A 23,770-nucleotide genomic window follows, 5' to 3' on the forward strand; every position below is an offset into this window, starting at 1 on the left:
TCAAAATGTCTTTCCCAGGTTACAGATAACAGCATGTTATTGAGAACCACACGCTGTGATTTCATGCACTGAACAGCATTTCAACAATACAGCTTGCTTCATACTTCATTTGGTAATTTTCTCTGTACGTATTTGTTGAGGAAAGAATACAAACTAAATGACTTCGTTAAGATGTAAGTGATCCGTCTAGACTGTTTTGGTCTAAGTTGATGTGAGACGTCTGCCATTTTGGCATCTTTGAAGCAGATGTGAAGAACAAGGGGTGGATCCGACTAGGCAACTGAGGGACACTGAATACTAATACCCTGCTTTATTGTCCTTTTTGACTATTGGGAACCATAAGCCACAAAATGAACCTCATTTTGTATTTAGTAGGGTTTGAAAGTAGTGTTTGAGACGATCGACTCTGCAATAAAGTGCTTATTGAGGTAATAAAAAAAGGGCTCTTGAAAGTCTTCCCATAGACTTTCTTATTGTACCCACAAGAGTCGCCCCCTGCTGGCTAATTCTATTTCATGGTGCACTGTGCTTTTCTGTTTTGACAAGATTCTCAACACCACTGTCTGAAACGTAACCCCAAACCATGACAGAGCCTCCACTGTGTTTTACAGATGGTTGTAGACACCCACTGTTGTATCACTTTTTCCTTTTCTTTTTCACTTTTTCAGTTTTCTGAGTTTTTTAGGGACGTGCACAACATGCTGAGAGGCTCCATATTCAATGTTTTCAGCTACTTTGGGATTCTTTGGGAGACAAAGAAATATGTTTTGTGAAAGGCTGTCAGAAATAAGGATTCTGCACAGTTATGTGAGGACACAGCATTGTAGGGCTGCTCGATTATGGCAAAAATGATAATCATGATTATTTTCACTGAAATTGAGATCTCGATTATTTGACGATATTTATTTAACAATAACAATGTATTGAATAATGGCTTTAAAGATTGTCAAAAAATAGTATAAAATAGTGTGCAAATACTGATAACAGTGCAAATGTTTGCAATATAAAAAATAAATGAAAAATGTAAATATCTATGTTTAGTGAACTTTGCAGTGTTGCTCTGTGGTGCAGCTACGACACCATAGCAAAGTTTACACACTATGTCTACTTGATCCACGTCTGACTCCACGAACCCATAATGTTTCCACACCACTGAAGGGTTTTTTTTACCTCTCTTTTCAACCAACGGCAGTCACTCTCCTCTCCAAATAACTTCTGCTTAGCTTTCCGAGCTTCCCTCTGTTAGCTCCTCTTAATTGTTGTGATGCCTGTTCGAAACGCAGAGAGGTGCGCTCGATTTGCCACACGGAGCAGCGCGAGAGTAAAGCACGAGGGAGGTGCTAATAATCGGCTCAGTCCTTTTTAATGATCATTGAAAGCCCAGATCGTAATTTCGATTAAAATTCGATTAATTGAGCAGCCCTACAGCATTGGTTCACCAATCATTTCATTGGAATGAAAATGAGTGAAAAAGCAGCAAATGTCCAAAGGAAAAGGTCTGAAAGACCTTCAGAAAGCCTGGAGAACAATTGCTCAGGACCACTTTAAAAAAAATTGCAACTCAGGCTCTCAGAAGAAAGTGTGAAGAAATGAGAGATAGTTCAAGGTTTTTTTTCACAGTTCTGTATAATGTAAACTGTGTGCTTATATTTGCCTTTATAAGCTGAAATGTTACTCAGTTTAAAACAGCTGCTGTATTGTGATCTAAACTGTGAACATATCGTTTCGGTCTGATGTTTGACTGGTGTTACTGTACGAAACAGGCAGATCTGACTCTACTTACACTTCTCCCACTGTGGGTTTTAACTTATGATATGAGGGAAGCCTCGACATCCCCGATAAGTCCCTTTAACCCAGTATGAAATACATCAGTCACAATGGTAAAACAGTTATGCTTTTTCTGTTAATCATGGTCACAAAGAGTGCAGGGCTCACCTGACCTGAAAAATCAGCACATGTATGCGTCTCTGCTAATATTAAAGTGGCAACTGCCAAGCATATAACAGACATGTTTTTTTCAAATTCAGACTCATTTCCCATGTGTGGTTATTAGTTATGTGTGAGTGAACATGTATATCATAGTTTGTCTTGAGTTTTAAACCCACCCCATGCAGCACCTTACATCTGTGTCCACTGCTCTAGATGTTTTCAAGAGAAACAGAGTTTTGTGATATTTATGCAAATGTTGAATGTAAACGCATATATATTGAGATAACCCTGCTCTAATTCATTTATTCCACGAAGAACATCAGCTTTGGGACTGTTCAGCCTCAGAATAGTTTTCACTGAGGTAGGTTTGAGCATTAGCTTTCTTCTGTTTCCCAGCCAGAGTCTGTAAACAACGTATTCCCATTTGACAGTAGCTGATATTTATCTATGAAAAGCAGAAGGTTTCTGTCTGTTCTCACGATGCTGATTAGGATTTCGGCTATCGATCAGACCAGACAGGCTTTAAATTCTCGCCCAATTTAAAGGAATCCGTGCGAGAAAGATGCCGCTGTGTTGCGGTGCTACGACTCTTGCAGCTTGAAGGCAAAAGAAAAGAAAGAAAGTTAGTTCTGCCCATGAAGTCTAGTTTGAACACATCAGACCCCCCTGTGACAGCATGCAGTATTTATCTATAAAAAACACCTGGGTGCCTTCAAGCTATTTGCAGGAAGAGAAGATTTTTCTTTCACTTTTTTTTTATTTTTATTTTTTTAGTTGAATTATTCAGTAGAAGTCTGCTAGCTGCAAATGAAGGTTTGTTAGGCTATAAACAGTATATGTGAATGGGCTGCACTTGATTCTGTCTCTGTCCTATTCTCTGAGGTAAAGATTGTAGCTATCTTGTAAGCAGCACAGCAAACCTGTGAGTGTGTGTGTGTGTGTTTGCCACAGTGGCAGCTGGTTCCCCCCAATCCTGTCACCTGATGCTTTCTGAATCGCAACTGAATTTGAAAAAAGCTGGTTACATTAGAAATGCCTGAATGTGGAAACGCCACAATCACTGTGTTGCCCACCTTGTCTGATACCGAGACACCAGGTTTGACTTGTCCTGCGTCCAGTCCTCCCCTCTGCTTGTCTGTTTCAGTAGAACGTAGGATGATTTACACCACATAACCTTTAAATAGAAAACAAATTATTACACTCTTAAGGTAAAGACATCAAATTTACACTTTAGCTGAAGACGATGGCTCTGTGTTCTTGATTTTCTGAGTGTGCAGTCTGACTTTACAACAGGTTATGAGGAACGGGCTGACAGAGCCCACTGCAGGTTTAATGCTTGATGCAAAAAAGCGCCGCAAGCCGTTAAGCAATGCAGACTACCTTTGCATGAAAATTAGGGGTCTAAAGTGTGGCGCCTACCTGCCTGGCTGGCCTCCAGGAAGGGAAATCAGCAAGCAAACCTGTCTCCCTCCATCTCTGCATGTTCTTGCTCTTTCTCTCTCTGGGCTCTGGTGACATGTTTGATTGGATCGTGATGAAAGTTTTATTCTGCCTAATCCTGGAGACCATGTAAGATATTAAAGCCAATAAAAATACTTATATGTGGAGCAGTATGCCATTAGTAAAATGTCCTTCTGCTCCCCATTTTCTAAAATTTGACTCGAAGCAAACTATTCATATTCAGCAGAGATGTGGTTTGGCTTAGTCACAGAGGTACTCTTCCCCCCCCCCCCCCCCCGTCTTTTTTTTTTTTTTTTTTCTTTTTCTGGGTCGTAATGACCACCAATTTTAGCTGCACAGCCGCAGTCATGAACCCTCCCGGAGCTGTCTCCCACTATCATCTAGCTGAGTCTGGCTGTAGGCATCCAAGTCTCCTTATTATCCCCATGACTGCACCATTTAAACCAAAAACATGTCCACATCAGTTTACCCCCCCCCCCCCCCCCCCCCCCGACACACACACACACACTCGTCTCCATGTTCCTGCCATCTCCCCTTATGATCAGTCGCATTTGGAGGTCAAAGCGCGATCTACTTCGCATGTCGTCGTACAGTAAATAGTGTAAGCATCAGGTTTAAACCTAAAGACCTCAGGGACCTTTAAACGCCGCGGCGTCAGCTGCTGTTACTGTCAGCACCAGCAGAGCAGGTTGTGCGTGCCATCCTCATTACTCGCCACGTCTGTCACTCGGCTGGCAACTGGGCCGCCGCATTGGTAGGAAGGAGGGAAATAGGTATTATAACCGAAGCTGCTCCTTCCGTCTCTCGGCTGACATTTCCCCTTAAACTGTTTATTTACAATACAGAATGAATGTGTGGCGGCCAGGGGAAGCTGGCTGTCAACCGGCATTGTCAACACCGCTGCCTGTCGGCGACAGGAAATTGGCAACTGTATTTCTGCTCCTACAGATTTCATCTCTCTTCGCCGTTGCTCCTCACAGTGTCTTTTTCTTTTCGGTCTCTTTCCTCTATTATCTGTCTGCTCTCTTTAGTAAACCGCTGCGGTAACATGCCTCATACCCTATTTTGACAACCTTCATTTGCAAGTCTGACACTTACGCAAACATGCTGATTAATTCTTGCCTCTGATGAATCTGTGTGAAGCATCTATGTGAATTAACTGTGTGTTGAGGGTGTAAAGGTCCTGTCTTGTAATTGTTAGGGAAGAAATGTATGTGTGTGGGTGTAAGTGTCAGTTTCAGGTTTAAATTTATACTGTAGGAAAACTGCGGGCTAAGTGGTGATGTCTTGGTATAACAAATGATCTTCCTTATCAAAGACTTGGGCAGACTGATGGATTTGTTTGCGTCTCATCGCAGTGGTCCACAAGGAGCGACCCATTCCCCAAAACGAAAAGTTGTAGAAAGTGTCTCATCTAACTTCATCATGTCATCCAGACCTTTACTGATAGCACGTTCCTTGATTCTAATTCCCTGTCTCCTCTCCTCCACAATCCCAACTAAACCCCCAAGAGATGCTTTCTCTTCTCAAGGACTTCCTTCAATCTCACCTAATTTTCTGTCTGCCATTGCCGCCTCTCCCTCGCTTAATTTCACTTTCCCGTGTCTTTCTCTCACTTACTTTCAAAGCTGACAAATGAAGAGGATAAATATGGGCTCAAAATGTGGTCATAAATATTTTGTACTTGTAAAAAAGATTTGTATGCGTAAAAAAGATTTGTATGTGTAAAAAAGATTGGTGTGTGCGTAAAAAAGATTTGTATGTGTAAAAAAGATTTGTGTGTGGACTTAGAAAAAAACCCCCTGCAAGTTACAAGTACGGATTTTTGACCCTATTTTTCTTCCCTTCATCTGATTGGTCAATGTCATGTCAATCACAAATGTAACAATCCAATCAGAGAACAGATGGGTTTGGCTGTCGGAGGGGCGCTTTTTTGAACTGCAGGTCCTTGAAGGGTGATACCGTTTGAAGCTGGAGGATCGCTATATAAATATCCGATAGCAGCTAGGTCCCCTAACTTTCAGTAGCTGTTGAAAGGAAAAGGTTGTGGTATATCAGTGGTTAGAAATAACATTAATGCTTTAGGATTAGTTTAAAAAAAGTCAGGGCTGACCCAGGACCATTGCTGTGAGTCACAGTGCGCAGCATAAAAGTCCTTTCACATCGGACGCAGGATGTGCTGCTAATGCTAACTGCTAACTAAAAGCAAAGGATCCAGAATTGGGCTCTGTGGGTTTTTGCAGCAGCTCTACCTGTACTAGATGCACCTGCTCCTTGTCGTTTTTATCTCTGACTTTATGTCCTCTACAAGAGTTTGGTTTTTTTTTGCTAGTTCTTCAAATGTTCAATAAAAACATGTATGCTAATTCATAACGAAGAAAGCTTTGTAATAAAGACTGTCATTTCCAAAACACTGCCCGCCCCCACCCCGCGGTCCGCAGCGCTGTTGAAAAGGCTGTGGAAGTCCCTGTATTAAACACATAGACCTGTGACATAAAAATCACCAAACTCGGACGACCACAGACTGTTTTCCTTCGTGGTGATGAAGGAAAACGCTGGGTTGGCATGTAAAAGGGCATTTATTCCCTTCAAAGACCTGCAGTTCAAAAAAAAGCGCCCCTCGACAGCCAAACCCATCTGTTCTCTGATTGGATTGTTACATTTGTGATTGACATGACATTGACCAATCAGATGAAGGGAAGAAAAATAGGGTCAAAAATCCGTACTTGTAACTTGCAGGGGTTTTTTTTCTAAGTCCACACACAAATCTTTTTTACGCACACACAAATCTTTTTTACGCACACACAAATTCTTTTTACACATACAAATATTTTTTACACATACAAATCTTTTTTACGCACACACAAATTCTTTTTACACATACAAATCTTTTTTACGCACACACAAATCTTTTTTACAAGTACAAAATATTTATGACCACATTTTGAGCCCATAGATAAAGAGTAGGAGGGGGTGGGGGCAGCAAAGGGAGGTGGTGGGGGTGGGGGAGCCAGATATAGAGCTGATTAGATTAGAGAAACATGCTGGACTTGACACTCTCCTAATGAGCACTACAAAGGATTCAAGCTGTGTCTCTGGGGGTTCTTGAAGGATGTTACGCATAATACAGCAGGGAGAAATGTTTAAGTACGCATGTACACGCCTGTGTGCAAAACTCGGAAAGGTGAAGGAGAGGTTGCCTTGGGACTTCCCTGTCCCCTCTCTGTATTTGTGGAAACTAAAGGTGTACTAACTGTAGGGCTGCTCAATTAATCGAATTTTAATCACGATTACGATCTGGGCTTTCAACGATCATTAAAAATGACTGAGCCGATTATTAGCCCCTCCCTCATTTATCCGCGACACCTTAAAGGCCGGTCCGTGAAAATATTGTCGGGCATAAACCATCCGTGGCGCAAAAAAGGTTGGAGACCGCTGATTAAGAGGACCCGAGGGAAGCTCGGAAAGCTAAGCAGAAGAGTGACTGCTGTTGGTTGAAAAGAGAGGTAAAAAAAAAAAAAAACTTCAGTGGTGTTGCACACTATTTTATATTATTTTTTAAAGTCATTGTTAACCCTTTAAATCCGGTCAGAGCTGCATGCTCCGTTTTGTGTAACTATTTTTAAATCCCTGTAGAACCTGAACCGCGTAAGCTAGCGCAATAATTTGTTTTGCATATGAAACCGGAGGAGTTGTACTTACATCTTATGCCATCAGCTTGTCCTCGGTCACGGTTTCCTTCCACATAAAGCTTTGTAAAAATTGCATAAAAAGCGCTTGCAGGAACAAAAACATAATATTCCAGAAACACGCTTTGCCGATCCGATCAGCTGTTCGTAACACTTCCCACAGTGAAACAAACGTCAGCGCGAACTGTCGCATGTCCGCCATTTCCTGGCCGAAACCGGAAGTGACGTCATTTTCGCGGAAATGTAGTTTTTTACTTGTAGGCCTTAAAAACCTACACTGGTCATGTTTGACTTTTCTGAATAGTTTCTGGGATGCTTGCACTGCTGGAAATAGTTTATTTTGATGCACCTGCTGTTTTCTTTGCAAATTTGCATCATAGGATTGGTTTTTTTTTTGTTTTTCCTGCAGTATATAAAAATTGGTGTATCTCCAAAATAAAACTATGAAGACACTCAAAATAAATTTCCTGTTGTTGTAAACTATTTTTTGCAACTTTTTTGTATTTAAAGTTTTGAGGGATAAACCTCTTAAATTTCTCCAAGTAGAAATATATGTAAAAAAAAAAAAAAAACGATTTTCAATTTTTTTTGTAGTTTATTGCACTTTTTTGCAATTAATGTAGTTACTATGGACTTAATGCATACATATTATTAAAATATGGGCTATAACAGTTATTTAGCAACTTGAAATGCTCCCACAAATGGCACTACAACATGTAAAAAAATAATATAAGCTCTGGCGGACTTGGTTCTATAGTAGGTCTTAAAGGGTTAAATAAATATCGTCAAATAATCGCGATCTCAATTTCAGTGAAAATAATCGTGATTATCATTTTTGCCATAATCGAGCAGCCCTAACTAACTGCAGTTTTCTTGGGTGACTTAATTGTTAGTTTATTCTGTTTTGTGGTAAAAGTCTGACCTCACAGTGGATCAAGTGGAATCTGGCTGATTTCAATCACCAGTTGATTGACTCCAAAGAATTAAAAAAACAGGGTTTTGGTGCCTTATCCGAGTCCAAATTATGGTAGCAGTGTGATTAAATATAGTAGTCTAGACATTCTTTCCGTGAGCCAATCCTCTGGGCCTGAAGGTCGGAACAGCAATAAACACTTTTGTGTTTTTGCATTGGCTGCTGCGTTTCAGGCATAACGTTGTCTTAATCAGATCTGGGACTGCTTTTTGGGTGACAGAGAGCTCCACTCAGTCCCTAATACTATCTTATAACTTTTAGGCCTGCTGCCCTTTCAAAGAAATTCATTTCAGACACGTCCATCAGTGATCCCACCTGTTGAGTTCAGTTGCAAGCTTTACACATCTTCATCTTTTTTGGTAAGGCAGCATTAGGTAAGGTCACTAGTACTGATGAGTCTGCGCTTTTGGAAGAACAAACTAATCACATTAATTGTAATGCACAGAGAAAACGTGAAGAGACAATGTTACCTTTAACCAGTGCAGGCTTAAAAATGATTGAAACTGTAGAAAATTAATTCTTGAGGTTATCTTTAGCAAAGAAATCGCAGCATGTTTCAGATGATAGTTCACAAGTTTTGGAGTTTAAAGTGTTTTTCTGTGAATTTTTTCTCAGCCATAATTAATGGTAAAAATACTCACTGTGGCTGCTTCTCAAAAAACCTTTACTTGTGTTCATGGAGTCCGGCTTCATGGTTCTGGACTGCAGCTATTTGTCCTGCTTATGAAGCTGTTCTCCACCCGAGTCGTGTTGCAGCTTGAAGCAGATCTATTATCACAAGCAGCAGTCCATGCCTGCTTAGTTAGAGTCCCATCCATGATGCTTTCAATGGTGGAACGAGAGATGCTCTGGAGAGGCAGCTGAATGTTAGCTTGGTTACCAGCAGCTAAACTTTCAAAATACCCTCACAACCACTTTATTGGGAACACCTGTAAATGCAAATATCTAATTAGCTAATGACATGGAAACAACTCGATGCATTTAGGCATGTAGACACAATAAGGTCATGATTTACTTTATGACCACAGTGTACCCATCTTCTGATGGTTGTTTCCAGCAGGGTAATATTCCATGTCACAAAGCTTAGTTTTTCTTAAACTAGTCACTTTAACATGGCATTGTAAACGGATGGCCTTCACAGTCACCAAATCTCAGTCCAATAAAGGACCTTTGGGATGTAATTTGTGGCTGCGCAACCAACAAATCTGCAGCAACCTTGTTGAATCTATGCCACGAAGCATTAAGGCTTTCCTTACTGGTCCAATCCAGTACTAACAAAGTGTACCTAATAAATCAGCCTGTGAGTGTAAATTTAAGGGGGCTGTCGACTAGTATTAGTACAGTATAGTTTGTACAGGGCAGATGTATCAGTTGCCAATATGTACTTGGGCAACTGTAGAAAACACTATTTACCTCATTTTGCGTTTGTGAGATTGTCTGAAGTATTTAATATAACATCTTCACTAAGATCTTGCCAAACACCAGTGCCACATCAGCACAAGCACAACATGTCGATGCATGCTTGAGTTAGTCACAAATATAGAGGCCACAAAATACAGTTGTTCAAGTGTAGAAAATGTATACAACAGCAAGACCCCAGGCACTGAGGACTCAGTGCAGCTTCGACAGCCAGTCTTTAAAGGAAATTGAGAGAAGTGCTTACAGTGTTGGACAGGCTCAATGAGAACCTGCCAAAGTCTCCTGTCAGGTTTTAAGAATCAGTGTTGCAATCTCATTAAGTGAACAAGGCCTTTCAGTTAGAGCCCCACGGGGAGTGGAGAGCAGCATTGTGTTTTTATTTGCGTATACCCTACATGTGCTGCATATTGCAGGGAGGAAAGTAGGGCAAGACAGTGCTGGCGTTAAAAATGTTTGTATGAAATGGAATTTCTCGCTATTTCTTATATATGAAAAATCCTTATCATTTATTTCATTTAGTGATGCACAACACATCTGCTTTAACCACTTCTTTCATATTTTATGCGTCCATTTGGGCAAATTACATATAGTGCTATTAAAAGGGAAGTGAAGAAGAACGTAATGCACGGCTAATGTAACCAGATAATTCTAAATTAAGATTTACACTAAATAACCGAGAGAGAGATTGTGGTCTATTGAAGGACACAGTGGTTGTTCCTGTTTGCTGCTACAGACAGAAAAAAACCATCTGTGACTTAAAAATAATTTCCTTTCAAGTGCAGCAACACATCTTCATCCAAACGAGCTGCAGTTGTTTCACTGGGCCTCTTATCTTACTGCAGTCACTCACACAACACATCACTGTTAGCTGGAGCAAGATATCTTAAATGCAGATGGGGCTTGGATGAGGATTGGTTCGAGCTGTGTCACAGAGATTGTTGATTCATGCTTGTACTATGTCAACAGATGGCTGTAATTGAGGGCAGGCAGGTGGTGGTGTGAGGAAGCAGAAGGCAGCACAGCGTCCCTGCCACTGTGTGTCGCAACCAGTGCTATTTATTCACATTTATTTATCAGGAGAAACGTAAGTGTGGCTAGATGCTGTTGTTGAGCCCAAAATCCAGTACATTTGATAAGTGTGAACGTTGCATAGGGTAGTCGAGCACAGCGTGACAGTCAATCTCAAAGGGCAGAGGACGTCAACATTTTTCGACTATTGTTGTCGTTCTCTCCGGTCTCACAGAGACACTGGATGTTTTACAACATATTTGGAAAAAGCCTCCATTTCTGCACCACCTCATAAATCTGTGCGTTTTTCCGATTTCGACTCTCGCATCTGCTACCGTGCATGACAGATGAGGTTTCCAGACAGACGCGAGTGTCGAATAAATCCAAAACAGCGGTGGAAACTTGAAGTAGTACTCAATTATAAAGTTAGCTGTACAAACTTTATCAGTTGTTTTACATTTTCAAGCCTGTTCAAGTGCTCGATAGAACCTCAGTCCCAGAAATGTTGGGACACTGCGAAAGATGTAAATAACAACAGAATGGAATGATTTGCAAATCTCACAAACACAGATTTTATTCACAGTGGAACATAGAAAACATGTCAAATGGTTAAACTGAGTCATTTTACTGCTTCATGAAAAATATCAATAATAGCAAGTCGTCTGAAAAACATTGGGACAGGAGCAATAAAAGACTGGAAAAGTAAGTGCTGCTAAAAAGGAACAGCTGGAGGAACATTTTACAGTTAATTGGTTTAACTGTTAACATGTCAGTATATGATCGAGTATAAAAAAAGAGCATCTCAGAGATTTTCTGAAGTAAACATGGGCAGAGGTTCACCACTTTGGAGAAAAACTGAATCTACAAATGAAGGAAATCTCTCATCATCAACAGAGCATAATGTCCTCAAATGATTCTGAAAATCTGGAGAAATCTCTGTGCATAATTGACAGGGTCGAAAATCAGAAGTGTATTCCCGTGATCTTGTGCGCAGGCTCAGTCAGTGAGCAGTTTCCTGCAACATCAACAAATGCAGGTTAAGGCTGTATCATACAAAGAAGAAGCTTTATGTGAAAATGATCCAGAAACACTGCTGTCTTGACTAGATCCAAACTCATTTAAAATGGACCGAGGCAAAGCGGATAACTGGAAAGCATGGACACCGCGTCTTCTGGTCTAAGAGGAGAGAGACTAGCTGACTTGCTATTAGCATTCAGATAAAAAGCTTGCATCTCTGACGGTAAAACCTGTTCTGTAAATTTACACCTTTTATCTTCTACAATTTAATCCCAAAAAGACATGCTGACAGATTTCTTTCGTTTATTACAGCAGCATTTCTTTGTCACGTAGCAAAACTGAGACTTGCTGTTGAAATTGCACTTTTTCTTATATTAGGATATGTCAGGGATTAAATATGTAGTTGCATTGGATGTGTTGTGAATAATCTATTGTGAATGACATTGTTTTTATTTACATTTTGTAAAGCGTCCTAACTGTTTTTTGGCATTTGTAATCGAAGATAAGAGTATGCAACATCAACACACACACACAGAGGAAAGATCAATTGTATCTAATGTGGAATCTCCCTTGATTACCTATTATGTATTCACATTTAGGCGATGTCAAGCATAAACATGTTTTGCTATTCCACTGAGCAAATCCACTGGAGCAGCTGACAAGGTCAGGTACCTTCCTAAGGGGCATATTCATGGTGCTAAAATATACAGTAGACTGATTCTCATTCGCCAATCCTAAAGAAAATGACCTCATGCAAATTAAAACTTGTAAATAAACGAAGAAAATCAGGTACTGTAATCTGTCTGTAGCAGCAAAGTTGCAGAGAGTGCTATCAGCTGGAACAGTTGCCTAACAATCTTTGCGCCCCCGGTTTTTCATCTAAACTTCATTAGTGAGACGGCCTTTGTTTGTATGTAATTGTGGCAGCGGTCAAATATTGTGAAATAATTAATCCGCTTTGTTGTGGCTTCAGCTGTCATTTCCTTTCATCAGGATTATACTTGAAAATATCAGGTCAACAGGGAACGAAAAAAGCAAGTTTGAGTTTGTGCTGGCATCAGAGAAAAACCACTTATCTACTTATTGATAATTTGTAAGGCAGTTTTATTCATGCAGAACTAAATTATTTTGATGTCATTTGTGTTTCGCACAAATAAAATTTTTTGCTTGTTTTCGTGATAGTTGTGGAATATCTTATAGGATGGCAATTAAATTCTATCTTGGAGCAAAACTAACAACTCATTTGTTTTGGTGAGTAACATTGAATAAAAATCTAGCATACTTACAAGGAAGCTCAGTGGGCTACAGTTGAATTTGGACTCATTTTAGCATTAAATTCCAAATAAATGTCAAACTCTCCACCTGCACTCATCCACAGCGACATGGTGTTGCTGTTCAATAGTTCAGAAGTAATTTGACTACACGGTCAATAGTACCATGTCCGCAAAAAGAAAAGAAAACTGAAAGTATTACTAGTGGTACTATAATGATGTTATGAAAGTGGGCCCAACCAAAAGGACTATTCACTCCATGATCATGAACAACAAGTATATTAGATATTTTACGTTTGGAAGCTTTACCTGCAGAGGAGTACCAAGTGACAGCTCCAGGATGCATGGTGGTCCAGTGGCAGTACTGTTGCCTCACAGCGTATGGTCCAAACTCTGGCTGGCACCTTTCTGAATACCTCCTCAAACAGTCTGAAAATATTAATGTTTGGTTAATTAGCTCTAAATTAGCCGTAGTTGAGGGTAGATAACGTGCTTTTGTTGCGTAGATTAAGTCGATATGTGACTTGCAGTCTACAAAGCACCTTAAGTGGTCAGTAAGATTGGAAGAGCGTTGTATAAACGTCAGTCCATGTTTTCCCTTTTAATGTTTCTTAAACTCTACACTTTCTCCCACTGTCACGAATAAGATGTTCTTTGGGGAAAGGCTCTTATGTAATGAGCCCTATCTAAATATCCGAGGAAAGATTTGCTCCAAAACTAGGCCAGTAAAATAATTACTCAGATGAATAAAAATGAAAAGAAATATGAGAGGGAAGAGAGAGAGAGGACCGGGGATAACACAAGAGCAGGGGCTGATGGGTTTGTTTGATATAAATTCAAAGTTATAAATAGATTTGAGAGTCACCCATTCTCTGCCCTTTATACACTCTGGGATTGAATTAATTTGGCTCAGAACATTACCCATTTTTGGATGTTTACCCTTTTTGTGAACTCCAGGCTTATAGCACTTTTAAAATTTTTTGGGGGGGAGGTGTATTTAAAGCAAATAGCCTCGTATGTCTTCACAAACCTGAATCTGGAAAGCGGTCTACACAGCTGTTGCCTGCAACATGTGGACCGAGAGGATACCGCCAGAGCACCACTAATCATGTCAGTAACCATGGTGATATGAAGTCGAGCTGTACTGAGCATTCATCATCCTTTGAGCGCTCTCATCATCATCCATATAATCTCTCTCTCACTCTCACGTTGTCCTCATTCACACTTTTAGGCTGTCTTTGGCTCATTTCCACCCGCATACAGTAGAATGCTTTTCTTAATCAAACATCTGTTTTTTTAGGTCCAGGTCGTAAATTGTTTGGTTTTATGTTACCTTTAATCATATGTGTGACAGTAACACATGCCATGTTGACAATAGGTTTTCTGTTATTCTTCCTTTAGGTACACCCTTTAGAGAAGGTCAGGAGAAAGATCTGAAGGCAGCCTTGAAGGGGACCGATCCCTCCATTCCTCTGGTGTTTGTCAGTGGAAACCATGACCTGGGTAACACCCCCACTCCCAGCACAGTGGAGCAGTATTGCAGGGAGTGGGGGGATGACTATTTCAGCTTCTGGGTAAGCAGACACAAACCATAATTAGTAGTAGCAGCCTGTAGCAGTGGTTGTTGGATGAATGGAATATTATAATGACGGGTACCTGCGAACACCATCTCTGCTCTCACAGGATTAAGAATAGCAAAGGACCAAAAACCCTGCACCTGTTTTGGTGTGTGACATTAAATATGTTTTGGTTCTATTTTCCTCAGCATGTATAGCTAATGTCATTTAGACTACTTTTGTGCATTAGACTTCCCTGTACTTTGATATTGCAGTTAAAAAATATATGTATATCACGGTGTGGTCCAGTTTTTATGGTGGCCATTTAGACCTCTTTTACCAGAAGTTGTACAAGGGAGCTTTGTGATGATGCATATTTCAGTTATAGCAACTGTTTCTTGGTAACATAACAAACTTTGATGTGGTGCCATGGGCACACAGTTGGTAAACTTAAAAGCATTACTAATTAGGATTGCAAAGTTTTTTTAGAGTCTTATTAACATAAGACCAGAATGCATAGTATATGGACAGTATATGGTTCCTTAAAGGCCTTGCAATTTGGGACATGGCTAATGAGTTTTATACATGTAGTTTAAAATGCATGCCAGAGGTATTTTGCTAAAATTCTGCATGGTTGGAGTGTTTTTGCCACACCGCATTCACCAACATTTTTATTTTCAGCAGTTAGGTTTTGGATAATCTATAGGAATATAATATTAAATTGGGTGTAGGGACGGCAGATGAAATGGGAAATAATTCAAGTTGTTGTTTTCCTCTCTTGTTTTCTTTTTCTCACACTTTTGCCGTCTCAGGTGGGCGGAGTTCTCTGCCTGGTTCTGAACTCCCAGCTGTTCTTCGACGCCTCGGCCTGCCCTGAGCTGAGGGAGGCTCAGGAGGCCTGGCTGGAGGCGCAGCTGAGCAGAGCATCCTCCTCCTCTTCTACGGTAGGATGGCATGACCCCAGCGTGATTGAGCCTTTTTAAGCCATGTGGGCACATCATTTGAATTTCTGTCTTTAGAGATCTTGTGATGTAATCAACGCTCACATCTGTCTCCATTTAGGAACCTAAACCCAAACACATCCTGATATTTCAGCACATTCCCCTGTACCTAAAGAGTCCTGATGAAGAGGATGACTACTTCAACCTGCAGAGGACAGTCAGGCAAAACCTGCTGGACAGGTTCAAGAAAGCAGGTAGGAGACCAGAATACAGAAAATTATGGGGGTTTTCTGATTTCCTCTGGTTAAAAATTGGCAGCCTAGTTCAGGTTTGTGCATTTGGTTAGAATTAGAAGTCGCAGAATAGATAAATCAATTTTACTATCTTAAATGTCAAGCATCTCTGGCTTCCACAGCTCTGAAATAAGAGCATTATTATTTGTTCTTTTCTTTTCTTTTAGAATAATGGATTTAGGCCAATGTGAGTGGTCTTAAGTTTCTTGTCTTAATACGCCTTAGCTGCTATTCCTATTAAACCTGTTCATTTTAAGCATATCTCACTGAAGCACAGTTAAGATCCCAGCCCAGAGGATTAATATGTCATTATCCAGCAGCCTCAGGAAGAGCTGTTGGCACACACACACACACACACACACAATGGAGACATAATTGAATTAATTATTCCATTCACTTCCTATAAGGAGAATAAATCCTTAATCAATCCATTGTTGTAAGCTTATAAGAGAACGATACAAAAGTAGTGGGCAAAAAAGAAAAAAATAACCCTCCCTCAAGGACAACACGTCTTTAGGCAGAATCTCAGCGAAGGTGCGTCAGCCAGCTTTGCGCTGCTGACTGACAGCAGCCACCACTCAGTGCCGAGCTTTTCAATCATGCATCAAGGTGACAGACGGTGGATGGTTTTAATTTCATTATCCATCCATTATTTCTGCACATATTTAACCATGTTGGCCCGTCTTGGTCTGATGACCCTTCTCTCTCATAATTGATCTCTCCTCCAGGGCAACACTACTTAAAATTTTAAAGGGCAGTCTCTACAAGCTTTTTCTTATCATGAGCAGGAGGGTATTGCTGTAGAATGAGCTGGTGCCCTTTTTCTTACCCGCACTCTTGTGCCCTGCTAGCAATTATAAACACGGGCCACATACAGAGCAAGCGCTCCATGAACTACGAGCACGTAGATTCATACTGACAACAGACGTGCAGACGTGCTGATTTTTAAATATATGGTATGATTTTCTCAGGCGCTTAAGTGCGATGTGTGATACTCCTTTATTACAGCAAGGCAAAGAATACTCAGTATCCATGTTTCCTCTGACTCTTATCTATACTCTTATCATGAGTATAAGCCTTTTTCCCTTCTTCAGATGAATGCGCTGTCTGAGAATTTTTCAGGTCAGGGGTGTCAAGGGGTATTTTCAGTAATCAGTCTGAAGTCAGATTGTTGTATAAGAAAGATGAACTATAGATATGTGTCTGATCTAAAAAAAAAACGAAAAAATCTGGTTTTCCAGATTGGAGAACAAGATGGCTGCTAGGGTGCAGACACACAGCTTGGCAGGTCCTGTGCGTTTGCCAAAAAACCATCTAAAAACCCCTGGATCTTGACATCAACTTGTCTTTTTGTTTTTATACATTTTTATCTTCTGTGGAGTTCGACATGTCCAAGAAAGCTGGATAATTATACCACTTTCCCAGCCAAATGGAGTCAACATCTTTTGTTCACAAGATTCTTGGATTGTGGTCATGCTAGACCACCCCCAGGTAAACATGAACAATCAAATATACCACGTCTGTCGCTGGAGATTCTGAAACTTGTTCTGATGCTACTTTTGGCTGGTGATATAGAACTAAATCCTGGACCTAATTCAAACATCAGTGATTTGGACTGGCTACAACTAATTAGCCTAGTTAGCCTAGGCCTGCCTGGGCCTCCATTTCAGCTTCCTGGGCCTCCACCTCGGCTGCCTGGGCCTCCACCTCGGCTGCCTGGGCCTCCACCTCAGCTGCCTGGGCCTCCACCTCAGCTGCCTGGGCCTCCACCTCGGCTGCCTGGGCCTCCACCTCGGCTGCCTGGGCCTACATTTCAGCTGCCTGGGCCTACATTTCAGCTGCCTGGGCCTACATTTCAGCTAGCTGGGTTTTCACCTCAGCTGCTCGGGCCTCCACCTCGGCTGCCTGGGTTTCAATCTGGGCTGCCTGGGCCTCCACCTCAGCTGCCTGGGCCTACATTTCAGCTAGCTGGGTCTCCACCTCGGCTGCCTGGGTCTCCACCTCGGCTGCCTGGGTTTCCAACTCGGCTGCCTGGGTTTCAATCTCGGCTGCCTGAGCTTACACCTCAGCTGCCTGGGCCTCCACCTCAGCTGCCTGGGCCTCCACCTCAGCTGCCTGGGCCTCCACCTCAGCTGCCTGGGTCTCCACCTCAGCACCTCAGCTGCCTGGGTTTCAATCTTGGCTGCCTGGGCCTACACCTCAGCTGCTCGGACCTCCACCTAGGCTTCCTGGGCCTCCACCTCGGCTGCCTTGGCCTACATTTCAGCTAGCTGGGTCTCCACCTCGGCTGCCTGGGTTTCCAACTCGGCTGCCTGGGTTTCAATCTCGGCTGCCTGAGCTTACACCTCAGCTGCCTGGGCCTCCACCTCAGCTGCCTGGGCCTCCACCTCAGCTGCTCGGGCCTCCACCTCAGCTGCCTGGGCCTCCACCTCAGCTGCCTGGGTCTCCACCTCAGCTGCCTGGGTTTCAAAACTAATCTGGGACACTAAAAATAAACCAAAGGGGCTTCTATGTGGACACATTAACATTCGCAGTATGTTACCAAAGCATGAGCAACTGGAACATATTCTAAGCAATTCCAATATTTCTATTTTGGGTATCTCGTGGGGCGATCGTGGCTCAAGAGTTGGGAGTTCGCCTTGTAATCGGAAGGTTGCCGGTTCGAGCCCCGGCTTGGACAGTCTCGGTCGTTGTGTCCTTGGGCAAGACACTTCACCCGTTGCCTACTGGTGGTGGTCAGAGGGCCCGGTGGCGCCAGTGTTCGGCAGCCTCGCCTCTGTCAGTGCGCCCCAGGGTGGCTGTGGCTACATTGTAGCTTGCCATCACCAGTGTGTGAATGTGTGTGTGAATGGGTGGATGACAGGTTGTGTAAAGCGCTTTGGGGTCCTTAGGGACTAGAAAAGCGCTATACAAATACAGGCCATTTACCATTTACCATCTCTGAATCTTGGCTCACAAGTTCTTCTTCTGAGTCTGCGGTTGTCTTTCCAGAATACACAGTATTCAGAAGGGATAGAATTGGAACAAGAGGAGGAGGAATACTTGTGTATGTAAAAAAACACCTGGATTGCTCTTTACTTAGTTCACCAATAGATGTCGAAATAGAACATATTTCTGTTAAAATCACTCTTTCCCCAGAAATGTCATTTACGTTGATCTGTTTATATCGCCCTCCTTCCGCAAAGAATATTTTTTATGAACAACTACAGATATTACTTAAATATCATGCTATAAATAATAAGTCTAATGAAATAATTGTAATGGGAGATTTTAATGTCAACTGGGACTGTGAAAAGGACAGAAAAACACTCAAGGACATAATGGAGACTTTGAACTTTACTCAACACATTGAACAACCCACAAGAATAACAAGACACTCTAAAACTAAAATAGATCTGGTTTTCAGTAATAAGCCCGAGCGAATTATTAAATCTTATAATTTTATCACTGGTATTTCAGACCACAATTTTATATTATTTTCTTGAAAACTTATAAAATCACGGGTTAAGAATGACTTTCAAAGTTCATCTAATAGGAGATCCTTTTATGAATTCATACCAAGAAGTCAGCGACAAAATGTAGCAGAAGCATTAGCATCAGTTAACTGGGAGCCTTTATTGTGTAGTGATGATCCACAATTCTGCATATGTTATATCAACATACTCCATTAGAGGTCGACAAAAAATAAAGACAACATCTAATTTGCCCTGGTTAAACAAAGAGTGCAAGAATTTAATGAAAACAAGAGATCAATTACTAAAGCAGTTCCTGAAAACAGGTCTAACTCTGGATAGACAGAGATTTACTTCAATGCGGAATAAAGTAACAAGAAGTTTGAGACAGGCCAAAGCAAAATTTTTTATAAATATAATTGAAAGAGCCAAAGGTAATGGTAAAGTTATCTGGCAACACTTAAATAAATTACTTGGCCGTCATTCAAACAAAAGCAAAAATACAATTGAACTTTATGTAAATAACTTTATTGTTAGAGAGCCTCTATCTATTGTCAGTAACTTAAACACTTTCTTTATTTCATCTGTTAAGGAGATCAGTCAGAGCTTTGACTCAGTCGTGTATGCTCTGATAATGTGAATGATGTTGGTCAAAATTTGTTCACCGTCACTCATATTTCAGACACTGAAGTTGCTAAACTAATTACAGGTTTAAAACAATCAAAAGCACTTGATGTATATGGTATTAACACAAACTTCCTAAAGGAACATATGGATTTGCTTGTACGTCCAATAACTCATGTTTTGAATATGTCTTTCAAACACTCCATTGTTCCAACAGATTGGAAAATTGCTGCAGTTACACCAATTCTCAAAGCAGGTGTGAAGACTGACATTGCTAATTATCGCCCCATAAGCATACTCCCGGTCGTATCTAAAATGGCTGAGAAGTGGGTGGTTAAACTCCTCACTGCTCACCTAGAAAACACCCAACCCTCATTACATCCGTTGCAGTTTTGCTTTCGGGCACATCACTCCACAGATACTGCCCTGTGTATGTTAGTGGAGAACTTGAAGAGCTTGCTGGACAAGCGTCCCTGTGTTGGAGCTGTATTTTTAGATCTGAAGAAGGCTTTCGACTCTGTAAACCATCAGATATTGTTGTCCAGATTGACTCAGTTTAATATCTCCAGTCAGGCTCTTCAGTGGTTTGCCTCATATCTCTCACACAGGAAACAGTGTGTGGTGTTAGATGGGGTTAAATCTCCATATTTAGACTGTGATACAGGGGTTCCTCAAGGATCTGTTCTTGGGCCCTTATTGTTCTCTCTTTTTATCAATAACTTACCTGAAGTCTGTCCAAATATATTTACTCAAATGTATGCGGATGATGCAGTTATATATACGCAAGCAAATAGTGTCCAGCAGGTGGCAAAAGATCTTACAGCTGCTTTAGCATTAATGCATAGCTGGCTGGAGGACTCATGCCTAATGTTGAACACCTCAAAAACTGTCTGTATGTAGTTTTCAAAACGCCCCTTAAACTTGAAGCAGTCAAACATATTCCTGGATGGAGTAGCGCTTGAATTAGCTCCAGAATTTAAATATCTTGGGGTCATTCTAGACCCAACATTATCCTTCAAGAGTCACATAAATAGTGTCCCAGGTACTTAAATTTAACAATTGAAATTTTAATCATATACGTAATAATTTAAATATGAATGTTGCAAAAACTTATTTTTACTCAATGATCATCTCTCATATGGACTATTGTTTGACGTCCTGGTCACTTGCTTGTCCAACAACACTTAAAACTATTGAAAACATTTATAAAAGAAGTTTAAAACTACTTGACAAAAAACCGACTTCCCACCACCACTGTCATGTGTTAAAAAAAACATAAATTACTGAACTTCAATAACTTAGTGAAACTTAAAAGAGTGTGTTTAATATACAGTGGGGCAAAAAAGTATTTAGTCAGCCACCAATTGTGCAAGTTCCCCCACCTAAAATGATGACAGAGGTCAGTAATTTGCACCAGAGGTACACTTCAACTGTGAGAGACAGAATGTGAAAAGAAAATCCATGAATTCACATGGTAGGATTTGTAAAGAATTTATTCGTAAATTAGGGTGGAAAATAAGTATTTGGTCACCTCAAACATGGAAAATCTCTGGCTCTCACAGACCTGTAACGTCTTCTGTAAGACGCTTTTCTGTCCCCCACTCGTTACCTGTATGAATGGCACCTGTTTGAACCCATCATCTGTATAAAAGACACCTGTCCACAGCCTCAAACAGTCAGACTCCAAACTCCGCCATGGCCAAGACCAAAGAGCTTTCGAAGGACACCAGGAAAAGTATTGTAGACCTGCACCAGACTGGGAAGAGTGAATCTACAATAGGCAAGCAGCTGGGTGTGAAAAAATCAACTGTGGGAGCAATCATCAGAAAATGGAAGACATACAAGACCACTGATAATCTCCCACGATCTGGGGCTCCACGCAAGATCTCATCCCGTGGGGTCAAAATGATCATGAGAACGGTGAGCAAAGATCCCAGAACCACACGGGGGGACCTGGTGAATGACCTGCAGAGAGCAGGGACCAAAGTAACAAAGGTCACCATCAGTAACACACTACAACGGCAGGGAATCAAATCCCGCAGTGCCAGACGTGTTCCCCTGCTGAAGCCAGTGCATGTCCAGGCCCGTCTGAAGTTTGCCAGAGAGCACATGGATGATACAGCAGAGGATTGGGAGAATGTCATGTGGTCAGATGAAACCAAAGTAGAACTTTTTGGTATAAACTCAACTCGTCGTGTTTGGAGGACAAAGAATACTGAATTGCATCCCAAGAACACCATACCTACTGTGAAGCATGGGGGTGGAAACATCATGCTATGGGGCTGTTTTTCTGCCAAGGGGACAGGACGACTGATCCGTGTTAAGGACAGAATAAATGGGGCCATGTATCGTGAGATTTTGAGCCAAAACCTCCTTCCATCAGTGAGAACTTTGAAAATGAAACGAGGCTGGGTCTTCCAACATGACAATGATCCAAAACACACCGCCCGGGCAACAAAGGAGTGGCTCCGTAAGAAGCATTTGAAAGTCCTGGAGTGGCCTAGCCAGTCTCCAGACCTCAACCCCATAGAAAATCTGTGGCGGGAGTTGAAAGTCCGTGTTGCTCGGCGACAGCCCCAAAACATCACTGCTCTCCAGAAGATCTGCATGGAGGAATGGGCCAAAATACCAGCTACTGTGTGTGCAAACCTGGTAAAGACCTATAGTAAACGTTTGACCTCTGTTATTGCCAACAAAGGTTATGTTACAAAGTATTGAGTTGTATTTTTGTTATTGACCAAATACTTATTTTCCACCCTGATTTACGAATAAATTCTTTACAAATCCTACCATGTGAATTCATGGATTTTTTTTTCACATTCTGTCTCTCACAGTTGAAGTGTACCTCTGGTGCAAATTACTGACCTCTGTCATCATTTTAGGTGGGGGAACTTGCACAATCGGTGGCTGACTAAATACTTTTTTGCCCCACTGTATAAAGTCTTACACTCCCTTGCTCCACCACCACTAAAGCAGTTCATTAGGCATAAAGAAAGCTCAGACAGGACCACTCGAGCTTCAATCCGAGGAGACTTGTTTATACCCCACAGACGGACAGCATTTGGGCAGAACGTCCTCTCTGTCAAGGGAGGCCATCTGTGGAACGGTCTTCCTCAACCCATTAGAGAATGCTCTACACTCAATTTGTTTAAGGCAAAGGTTAAAAACTGGTTATGGACAAATCAAGTGTGTGATCATGTATGAGTTGTATAGTTTTAATGTTTTATTTGGGAACAGAATGGTGCGTATGTGTACGTTTGGTGATGGAGTTTTTATTATGAATGAATGATGAATTTTTATGAATTATTATGTCTATTTTTTATGCTTGAGGACAACAGATGGAAATTAGCCCTTGACTATAATCTGGTATGTTTACATTCATGTAATTTTTTTTTTTTACATTTATGTTCATTAACATGCACTGTCCTAAATAAATAAATAAATAAATGTATGCATAACAATTAAGTCGATCTCTGCTCTGAACATATCTGTGAATGTGTTCTTTCTCCTGCTCACATGGAGAGATTTGATTTGATGTACTTTAGAAATATCCTTCATTTTGACATATTTATGAAGATTCTAAGTCATTCTGACTATAAGATAAGAAAACACATAGCCATGTTATTATTTCTATTAGTTCTTGATAGATGTGCTAAAAATATAAGTCCCAACATTGGAATCAGAGGATTTAGCAAAAAGCAACTCTTTCATAATAGAAATTAGACAGTTATTGATGAAGAACACACTTTTTTCCATTTTGTTCTCCTCTAATCTCTCTCACTTTAACGGTCTCCTTCCTCCAAGAAGTGACTGATGCTGTAATGTCTGTACTTAGAGTCTGCTGGAGTCTGTCCTGCAGGCATGCTTGTAAAAGAGACTGACTGTGATCACTGAGGCTCCATGTCAGTTTGTGATAGAGCTGCATTTGTGTCATGGATACTGTAGTCATTAGGGTCACTACCAGGGCAGAAAATAACAGGCACTGGAAAGAGGACAGTGTCTAAGTGAGCTCCAATTGTTCAGATGGCAGAATTTTCAACATTATCCCAGCTAAACATCAACATTACTGTTGTGAGCATGTTAGAAAGCTAATGTTAGCATTTACTGCGCATAGCTGTGCCTATAATAGTCTTGTTT

The 23,770-nt window shown here is 41.1% G+C and overlaps 1 protein-coding gene across 1 annotated transcript in view; it reads left to right on the forward strand.

The window, feature by feature from the left end:
* The window catches only part of cpped1 (calcineurin-like phosphoesterase domain containing 1), a 59,181-nt gene that overhangs the window by 9,127 nt on the left and 26,284 nt on the right, over positions 1 to 23,770 (forward strand). Inside the window, exons 3-5 of the mRNA XM_086303000.1 lie at positions 14,169 to 14,341; positions 15,136 to 15,267; positions 15,386 to 15,518. Of these exons, the coding sequence (XP_086159126.1) occupies positions 14,169 to 14,341; positions 15,136 to 15,267; positions 15,386 to 15,518 (438 nt within the window). The remainder of the gene's footprint in view (positions 1 to 14,168; positions 14,342 to 15,135; positions 15,268 to 15,385; positions 15,519 to 23,770) is intronic.

The sequence above is a fragment of the Aulonocara sp. 'chitande type north' Nkhata Bay genome, linkage group LG8, assembly GCF_057382095.1.
Source record: "Aulonocara sp. 'chitande type north' Nkhata Bay isolate Kocher_YH1m ecotype deep benthic linkage group LG8, A_spYH_male_GT1.1, whole genome shotgun sequence".
Classification (NCBI taxonomy): domain Eukaryota; kingdom Metazoa; phylum Chordata; class Actinopteri; order Cichliformes; family Cichlidae; genus Aulonocara; species Aulonocara sp. 'chitande type north' Nkhata Bay.